This window comes from Zingiber officinale, chromosome 2B (assembly GCF_018446385.1).
Source record: "Zingiber officinale cultivar Zhangliang chromosome 2B, Zo_v1.1, whole genome shotgun sequence".
Lineage (NCBI taxonomy): Eukaryota > Viridiplantae > Streptophyta > Magnoliopsida > Zingiberales > Zingiberaceae > Zingiber > Zingiber officinale.
Genome location: NC_055989.1, coordinates 110,092,619 through 110,102,654, shown reverse-complemented (window position 1 = coordinate 110,102,654; position 10,036 = coordinate 110,092,619). Strand labels below are relative to the sequence as shown.

The window sequence follows — 10,036 nt, the reverse complement described above, 5'->3', positions numbered from 1 at the left end:
CTTGATTCCGGGGTTAACGAATTTTTTTTACCAAAAATACCCTCCGATAAGAAAAAACATGAAAAAAAAAGAGAAAAAATGTAAAAAAATATTAAAAAAATGTTTTAAAAAATTTAAAATTTTGAAATTTATTATTTTTTTAAAATAAATAATTTAAAAAAATAAATTTTTTAAAAAAATATATATTTTAAAAATAAAAAATAAAAAATAAAAAATAAAAAATTTTAAAAAAAATTAAAATTTTAAAAAAAAATTAAATTTTAAAAAAAAATTAAATTTTTTTTTTAAAAAATAATTTTAAAAATAAAATAAATAAATAAAAATTTAAATTTAAAAATGTAAAAAAATAAAAAATATAAATATAAATAATATAAAAAAATATAAAAACATTAAAAAATAAAAAAACACATAAAAAAGTAAAAAAATATACAGAAAAAAGAAAAGTAAAAAAATATAAAAAAATAAATAATAATAATAATAATATTATTATTATGTATAGTTGGTTTTGTAACTGAGGATAATACGGTAAAATATTAAATTAAGGTATTCATTAAAAATTTTAAACAAATAAGTTTTTGTTGCATTACCTAGGTTGAACCAAACAACATTTGGTTATGTTTTATTCACTATAACCTTGGTTATGTGATTAGTAATCACATAACCAAGATTATACATGATAACTTGAACTAAACACACCCTAAGTGGACTATGTTAATAGGAATTCCCTCACTCCCCCGAACCCGATAACCCGTTTTCTCTCAACTTATATCCCTTCTCTCTCGCGCACACTAACGGCTAACCCGACCCGATCTGTTTCCTTCCTCTCTCGCGCGAACGCCCTACGCCGACGGCTGTCCCGACGATCGGCGATTCTCTTCTTCCTCTCTCGGTGTCGCCGGCGAGGAGCAGATCTTGGAGCGTTGAGGGGAAGGGGATAGCTACAACCGAGCCCTTCTTCCCGACCTTTCCCTCTTCTTTGGTCTCGGCAAACAGCAGCGACGGATCTCCGATCCATCGATTTCGCCTGCTGTCGGAAGGGAATCGAGGGCACCGGCGTTGGATCTGGTTAGCGTCGACCGATTGGGTGAGTTAACAACCACTGTCTTCTTCCCGATCTCCTTCTCTGTTCGTCGGCAAGAACAGATCATGCCCTAGCCGTGATTTTTGGAGGTAAGCGGTTAATTTCGGTCGTGAATTCGAGCTTCTGATCCTCTTTCTAGTGTTGATTCGGGTGGTTTTTCTGGGAAGCAGAGATTGGTGTTTTGGTTCCGGCCACCACAGCTTCTTTTGGGGATCGTCTCCTTCGTCGGATCTGTGATCAACACCAGCGATTGAAGTGGAAGAGGTAATGAGTGCTATTTTTCTTGCTGGATTCTTTAGTGACGAATAGTTTCTCTGGTTGAATTCTTGTTCTTCCCTCTTGGCCGATCAGTGTATCCAATAGATTGTAAACAGTGGAATCTCTGTATGTTAATTGATCTGGAATTTTAACAGTAATTGGCAGACAGTGTTCTGTTTAATTGCTGAAGGTTCTGTGGGATCGGGAATGGATAACAAGGATAACAAGAGGTGCTAGGTTGGGTAATTGAAGGTTGTAAATGTAGATAAACCTAATCTGAAAATGTATTCTGTGATGTATAAGTTTGCTTCGTGCTAGGTGATCATAGAAGGATTAGGGATAGTTAAGGATCTAATGGGAATTTGGATATTGGATGGTTTAGGTTAGAATGTAAATTTAATATGGTTTTGTTAAAAAAAAGGGAGCTGTAACCATGATTAGCGGTTCTTTTGGAGTTAATTATTTATTGGTAGGTGATTCGTTTATGTGTAGTGTGTATATATATATATTACATAAATTGTATATGTGACACAGGACCTTGATCGGAGCCGAGCAACGTGACGTGGGTGGTTCTATTGATACGAGATATCTCGAGGCGGGTATTTCTTTCTTATTTCCTATTTAGTTCTTTGAACTTTAAAGCATGGTTATATTTGGATGTTTAGGTTGCAATACCTTAAATCTGTATATTTGTTTCTTTCCTGCTTGTCACTTCTGTTTGACCTTTGATATAATCTTGTTTAATTCGCTACAGTCTCGACTCTTGATATCTGGACTCTCTACATATGCACATGTAGAGTTTGTATCATAGGGATGCCCAGTTTATTCGGTTAGCGTGTTAATCATGCGTATTGTTGTTGAGTATACACGTGTTGGGTATGTGTTGATATGGAGTTGCTTGGAGTATATTGCCAGCCGGTCCCACTTCCCACATTATATCTAAGGACTCTTATTGGTTTTGTTTCTCTTTACTGGCATTTCGTATTCTTTGGATTTAGTGTTGTGAGAACTAACTATGTTTTAATACTTGTATCGTGGGCTTTGTATCTGTGATGTTTTTTTTTGTGGACTTTGCATTTGCGGATTTTCTTTCCGTTATTCCGCTGTGTTTTCTGTGCAGTTGTGTGGGCTGTTAGTGAATATTAACTACGTGGTAGTTTTTCTTTCATTTTTGTCTAGCCGGGTAGGTTGTGTATATTAACTGCGTGGTTGTTTCTAATTTTGTTCCAGTCGTGTAGGCTGATGGTTGTATGGATATATTATATGTATTGATTGCTTTAGATTGTTACCGGTATAGGGGAAATGTTGTTGAAATTTTTCGGTAGGGACTCACCCGGGGATTGACAAATTAGTGGTATCAGAGCAAGCATGTTCAATTTGATAGAAAATATACTGGAATCTAGTTTAAAGTGCTAAATTTAAGAAGAATTATACTTATTTTTAGATTTTTTATACCTAAAAAATATGAGGGAGCAATTTTGATAGAAATATACTGGATTCTAGTTTAAAGTGCTGAATTTTGATAAAAAGAATTTTGATAAAAATATACTGAATTCTAGTTTAAAGTGTTGAATTTAAGAGGAATTATACTCATTTTTGTACTTTTTGTACCTACAAAAATCTGAAGGGCAATTAGGTAACGATATTTGCATGAGGGAGTTGAAGCAAATGAAACTTTGCATGCAGAGAGTGAAAATAATGTTTTTTAGACATAAGGACTGCAAGTAAAGTTAAAACTGTGATTGAGGATTTTTCTCTAATTTATCGATATATCAATTAGGTTTTGAGAAAAATTTACTTTAACAATCCTATTTCAGTTAAGAGATGATTGAAAATATAAACCTATATTTATTTATCCAGACCTAAGTTCTAAGTTTCTATTAACCAATCTCAAGCCTTCTCCCGCGCCCGCCCCTAAATCTAAATCGCCGCCCCCTTCTAGCGATCGCTCGCGCTATCGTGTCCATCCGTGACCTGCTTGATCAGGCCACGCCGGGAGCGCTTCCGACGTTGTTGTTATCCGATTCCTCCGGTGACAATCATCACCGTTACGATCCGTTTCGTTCCAACCGTTTTTTCCGTTATATAACGCCCAAGAACGTTGTTCCACAGAAGCTGACGTTATTTACCGGTAAGGCATTCCCGTGCCGGAACGCCCGTTCTGGCTGTTCGACGAACCATGGTTCCAATCGAATAGCTTAGTTTAACCAGTTTTTTAATCTTTATTTTGAAGTTTCAATGGATTTTGTTGTTTTAGCTTCTCTTTGGAGGATATTAACGCCATTTGTGCTTTTGCAGGCAATGTATTTGGCTCATGGGATCACACGGGCCTTAGCTCCTCCTGTACAGGTCAGGAATCTCATTGTTACAATTTAGTGATTTTATTGTTAAGTGCTCTAGTTCCTATGTGGTTGTTTATGCTCTTCACTCCTTAATCTTGGAGTTGAATTAGTTTTTGATGCTTCGGCATTGAATTTAATGTCTCAGGATAAGGTAATGTTCCTAGCCCGAAGACCCTTAGTTGTTTCTAAACGCTCTGTTTCTTAGGGGGGAATAGTTTATTTCACTATTTTTGATGAAAGGCCTTCAAACTCTATTGTACTGCATTGAGTCAACAAACTGCTCCTTATTGAGTTTTATCTTAGAGGTTGTCAAAGCAGTCTCCAACCCGTGTTGAAAAGCAAACTCTAAGTTTGTTTTTTGTTTAAGTGAATTATTTGTTCACAATTTCTGTTTTAGTTTAAGAAGTTATCTATCAGAAAATGTCCCATCCCCATAAAGCGTATGCGTAGTTTTTAATGCTTTGTTCAGATAGTTAATCTTTATCCTAGGCATCTTCTATTTTTTAGTGCAACCGTTGCATTTTCAATCTTTTTTCTAAACTCAGTTCGAGTTGTAGTGGCAAGTTTTTTAAGTGGTTGGTACATTTCTTGTTTATTTTGTGAAACTGTATTTCAAATAATTTCCCGTATAGTAGATGTCTTGTTGAAGGTCTTGTTCAAATGCATCTATGTTTAGCATAATTGCTTTATGTTATTTTTCCCGTGCAATAGAAGCACTTTTAATCAACTACTTAACCTATGGAGTTGAAGTGAAATGCATTAGTCTTCTTTCAATTGAAATAAATAGATTTTTTTTATCTGTCAAATTCAATATTTCCTTTGGGAGTTGAATATCAAATACCGAGGTAGAGTATCCTCTATTCGTTTCATTCTATTTCTTGTTTATTTTCTTCACTAGGCTTTGCTAAATATTGCTTCTTTGTCTCTTGGCCAGAAATTCCAGTCATCTATTATTTTGAAGTGGATATTGGGGTTTTGTTGGTACTTATTGCATCTTGTGGTCAGTCTAGTGGACATGGTCTGTTTCCTGAATCATTTGCTACTTTCCAGCATCATCTCAACTGGATTGCTAAGGAAGTACCAAAATCTAAAGTTGAACAATCTAAACTGTCTGGCTATTGTTGTTGACAGTGAAGAAGCAGAAGATATAACAAAGACCCAGAAACTTCTATCCTGGCTATCATCTATTGATGTCAAATGTATCACACTTTATGACTTGCAAGGTACATATACGCATAAGATCAATCTTAATATCCAAATATACTGTTATCCTGTTATATTATTAACCTATTTAAATATTGATTCCTTTATGAAGGTGTGTTGAAGAGAACTATTGGAAATGATTTTAAGAGCATGACAAATACAAGTTTGAGAGAATGCAAGGTGAGTTATGAATGAGAATATTTTGTTCCTTTGTTGAACACATGGACGAAGGGGAGCCTTGGCGCAACGGTAAAGTTGTTGCCATGTGACCAAAAAGTCATGGGTTCGAATCCTGGAAACAGCATCTTGCAAAAAATATGGTAAGGCTGCGTACAATGGATCCTTCCCCGGGATCCCGTATGGCGGAAGCTTCGTGCACCGGGCTATCCTTTGTTGAACACATGGACAAAACTTTCATTTTAGGCAGTGCAACAGTTAGCAGCTATCGAGGATTGTGTAAGTGTTGCATGACTGACTGACTGCACGGATGAAAGTTTCTTATGTGTCACATGCAAGATCTTATTTGAATTGGAGATTACTCTCATCACCATCATACTTATAAATGATAGCCATTGTTCAATCATTTAGATTGAAGATGTAAAGAACATAGATTCATGTTTTCAGATGTCAAAGATGACTGTCGAGATACTTTCCTTATCTGATGGCAAAGAAGGGATCGCTAAAGCAGCTAATTTTCTGATTTCTAAATACATGAAAGATGATTCTTTAAGATGCAACGGGACAAAACCAACCTTCTCGGAATCTCAAGTATCCAACGCCCTAGAAGCAATAGGTATGCATTTCCACAGTAAATGCACATTTTTTTTAAATCATTTTTTCTCTTTTCAATTTTACTGTTTGAGTGGAAGGATTTATATTAGAATTTTGTCTTAGGCTACAAAGGACCTGACCCTGAACTTCTCCTTGTCTATGGACCTGCCAGATGCCATTTAGGTTTTCCTCCATGGAGATTGCGCTACACAGAGATCATGTAAGTTTCACTTTCATGTTTTGAGCTATAATCGTTTGTATCTATTTTTCTATCTACTGTTGCTTGGTCTTGAATTTCATGTTTATTTTTTGAATTTTATCGATCGGTTTGTGTAAGGAAAGGCCTGAAGAAGCAAATTAGTTCCTTGCCATTGTTATTCTGTGTTGCACTGGCCTCATACTTAACTGTTTGAGCATGTTCTAGATACTTGATGGAAGATTGATTTATGACCTTCAATTTCCGTGACTTTTGCTTTTATGTAGCTAATTGATTTTCAAATTTTCAAGGCAAATCAGAATCGTCTAATATTTTCTACTTACCTCTCCTCTATCCACTGACCTGAATGAATTTTTTACTGTCTTTTTTAGTCATATGGGTTCCCTGAGGTTCATGAACTACGGTTCTCTCGCGAGGGCTCTGTACGACTTTTCAAAGAAGAACCAGAACTATGGCAAGTAGTTGCACATTGTAAATGTAAAAATAGTTAAACTTATGACACACTTAAGTATTTATCCATATTAACTTTGTTACTAAAGTTTGGAAGGTGTAACTATCAGATCATATTTTGAATCCATAAATTTTCTTGGTGTTGCCAAGTTGAGGTAAGTTTCAACTCTTCTTCATCAGTATGCAGAATGTATCTTGAATATTGGTTGATCCAATTATGTTGGTACCTCAAGTGTTATCCCAATATTTATTTTTAAATAATTTGTATTGTTAAGCTTATTTGATAATAACCAAGTTAAAACGAATTTAAAATGAATCAAGATGTTGAAATAATTATTGATGATTTGATTTCTTTTTTTTTATTTCAGATTATTAAAAAAATAACAAAAACAATTTTAATTTGACAATAAACCTTCCCAATGAATTAAATAACACTGAGCAGGATATGAGTTGCTAACGCTAGCATTGAAGATGCCATCAACACACCAAGGTCTCCACATTTATTACAATTTTACAAGTCTCAAAGTAGAACAACTACACTATGTTTGCTAGCCATGAAGTTGAAGGATTGAGAGCAATGCTTGCATCTCTTACCAACTAGTAGTACTATCGTTGCTCTTGCTGCCTTTCAATTTGCCATACAAGCGAAAGAGGTTGAAGGCCGACATGGAGGAGACAGTGACCATACAGATGCAGACCAGGACAGCACAAACAAGGCCTACCTCTCCTCGCTTGCAGAACTTCGTATAAAGATCGCAGATCTTCATCCACTGCAGCTCCGGCTGGCCGAATTTCCCAAGCATCGACGCTTGCATTGTTGCCGAAACCGCAGCCAAGGTCAGATATGCCATTGCCTGAAGGAGATGACGTTGCGGGGCAATGAGCGGAGGGTGTTGAAATAAGAACATAATTAGGATAAGCAATAAACAATATACATAAAGGGCCGTACCATATTAGATACATTAAAACCAAAATATTCAAAATCTCAATTAACTACACCTTTAATTGAGTTTAACCTAATATGACAATCCGCAATACATAATTATTTGACATATAAACATGGTATTAATAATCCAACGGAGCGAACACAATTACGATCGCATTTAGAATTGGTTAGTCAACAAAAGTCATAGTTGTTCTTCCCTATTTATTATACTTCTGGATCTTGTTCTAACACTGCTAGAATGGCATTCAATGCATTAAAGTATGAAGAACAGAATAGTGTTTGAATTTTTTGGAAATCTACAGAACATAAATGCACCTTCACATGGGTAAGAGACACAAAGCAGTAAATGAACAATAAAGGCGCTTGGCTCTGCAGAACTACTCAGTAAATGCATGATGCACTGAATTACATTCAATCTTGGTTGAGGTTTTCATTAGACAACAACCAACACTATAACTCATTAATTAGAGGCCTAAACATTTGCTACCTCAAGCTTCATAAAAAGGACAGTCCCATATACAAAATTTTTAGTAATGCATTGAATCTATTGTAAATAGTCTTATTCTGCGTTGCAAAACCAGTGACCATAAGATCACATAGCCCCAAATTTATCATTGTGTCAAGCTCCCCTTCTACCTCAAACTTGATACTGACAGATAAATATGCAGGATTTACACCAAAATGCACAGGCTGAAGCTTGTTTTTTCATTAATTCAAGCACCCTTGAAATGATTTTAATTGTGTTTTGCTGCTACTACAAGAAGCTTAGTAGCACGTGATGTTTATAACTGAACAAACAACCTTGGTATGCAAAAGGTTTAAAACGATATTGTTTCGGTATCTTATCGAAATTTTAACGCATGATGCTAATAGTAGATTGAAATTAAAGGTCAATATGATGCATCAAACTTATGCTAAGATGGGTTCAAAAAGGATTGGATCACATTTGATTTATTGTATGTAGTCTTATCCTACATTAGAGAGACCGTTTTTGTGATTCAAATATGTGACCTCAAGGTCACACAGCAACAATTTTACAGTTGCGCCAAGACTTCCCTTTCTTTCGATTGAAGCATAACAAATAGACATGGTCTATATTGAACATAGTTTTAAATCTTGTATCATACAGGCAAATCCGCCGAAACATATATTCTGATAAATTACTAAAACTAGTTGTCCTCTTTTTAACTTCTAATCTGTCATCTACACTATGCATCGAAGCATAGGTATGATATCCAAATGGTATCTTTTCAGGCAAAAGATCAAAACTATGGCACAATTTGAGATTTTGAAATGATATTGAGTTTTGGTATTTATCGGAGTGATTTCGCTTAGTACGGTTCGAGATTTCAAAATATACTGGTAGGAAGTGATTTCTACTAGATCTCCTAATTCATGTTACCAAACTTGAGTTAACTGAGTCACCTGATCGACAGAGAAGATGGCCCAAGCAAGGGGCATGTTCAGGAGCACACTCCCCTTGGCCATGCTCAACACACACCTGATGAGATGGATCAGGCTAAACCCTGCAACAACTCCAGTCGTCACCACCAAGAACCTGTGCATCATGGAAACAGTCGAGAGATGCTTCTACAACGAGAAGAACAGAATAGGAAAGAGGAAAGAGGAAAGGAAGAAGACGAGGGCTTACACTAGAGCCTTCATATCAGTGAACCTGGCCTTCCTCTGCAGCGAGAAGAACTCCCTGGTCTGGGAGTTGGACCCAGTCAGGGCGGCAGTGAGAACCCCAAAGACAGTGATCGCGCACCTCAGGGCGAACTCTGCCACCTGCAGCCTCCTCTCCGTGGCTCTCAGTTTCCCGCCGCCGTAGTACACGGCCACAGTTCCGGGGCTCACTTCAACTCCGCCTACAGGCGACATTTCTTTCTTTCTTTCTTTATTGACTCTGAAATCCTGAAGAAGACGGCCGAGGAGCAAGGACCGAGCTCGGAGTTTATACAGCAAAATAAATAAAAAAATAAATAAAATAAAAAAATAAAAACAAAGCGCGTCTCAAATTTTATAAACCATCAAAAGCGCCCTTAAAAAAAAACTTTCTTTCAATATTTTTTCTTTAAATTTGGACTGAATCACGTAGAGTAATTTTAAAATTATCTAATCATGTCTCTATTTCCTATTTTAACTCTTGATTTTTTTTAATTAGTTAGAATTGATTTTATTTTATGTTAAAATACTGAATTTTAAAATAAATCAATCGACTAATTTATTATTATTTTTATTAAAGTCAATTTTAGATAAATTTGATTGAAGGACTAAACGATATCGGAATGATATTAAATTAGTTCCTATATATTCGTCTATCTCTTTTGATTATATCTATGCCCTCAAACGTTAATTTAACTCAGTATATTGAGAATAATAATTTTTTAAACATGAATATATTTGAAAAATTTAATTCATATTCAAAAATTCATTGCTCTCAATATATCAGGTTAAATTAGTATTTAAGGGTGTGGATATATCAAAAAAAGTAGATAAACACATAAGAATTAGTTTCATGTTAATCTAAGGTCATTTGGTCTATCAACCAATTTTGGACTAGTTCCTATATGATCGTCTATTTCTCCTAATTATATTCATGCTCTTAAATGTCAATTTGATCCAATATATTGAGAGTGATATTTTTTTAAACATGAAAATATTTTAAAAATTTAATTCGTATTTAAAAAATCATCACTCTTAATATATTAGGTCAAATTGACATTTGAGAGCATGAATATAATCAAGAGAGGTAAACAAATAGATAG

The 10,036-nt window shown here is 35.2% G+C and overlaps 2 protein-coding genes across 3 annotated transcripts; one reads left to right on the top strand and one right to left on the bottom strand.

Annotated features, from left to right (window-relative positions):
• Positions 1-788: 788 nt before the first annotated feature.
• Positions 789-6,481, top strand: LOC122046770 (dehydrodolichyl diphosphate synthase complex subunit nus1-like). 2 transcript variants are annotated; one of them, XM_042607629.1, is made up of 9 exons: positions 789-1,170; positions 1,252-1,345; positions 1,874-1,934; positions 3,638-3,688; positions 4,616-4,904; positions 4,997-5,064; positions 5,509-5,677; positions 5,779-5,875; positions 6,244-6,481. In XM_042607629.1, exons 4-9 carry the CDS (start codon positions 3,641-3,643, stop codon positions 6,332-6,334), a joined length of 762 nt encoding a protein of 253 aa, XP_042463563.1. In that variant the 5' UTR covers positions 789-1,170; positions 1,252-1,345; positions 1,874-1,934; positions 3,638-3,640; the 3' UTR covers positions 6,335-6,481. The 2 variants fall into 2 exon arrangements, with proteins under 2 accessions (XP_042463563.1, XP_042463564.1); XM_042607630.1 differs by having other exon boundaries at positions 1,874-1,938.
• A 234-nt stretch (positions 6,482-6,715) lies between these two features.
• On the bottom strand, positions 6,716-9,215 carry LOC122046769 (CASP-like protein 2B1). The gene is made up of 3 exons (XM_042607628.1): positions 8,920-9,215; positions 8,694-8,826; positions 6,716-7,176 (listed from the first exon to the last, which is right to left on the bottom strand). The coding sequence occupies exons 1-3, from the start codon at positions 9,147-9,149 to the stop codon at positions 6,913-6,915; spliced, it is 627 nt and encodes a 208-aa protein (XP_042463562.1). The 5' UTR covers positions 9,150-9,215; the 3' UTR covers positions 6,716-6,912.
• Between the last annotated feature and the right edge of the window lie 821 nt (positions 9,216-10,036).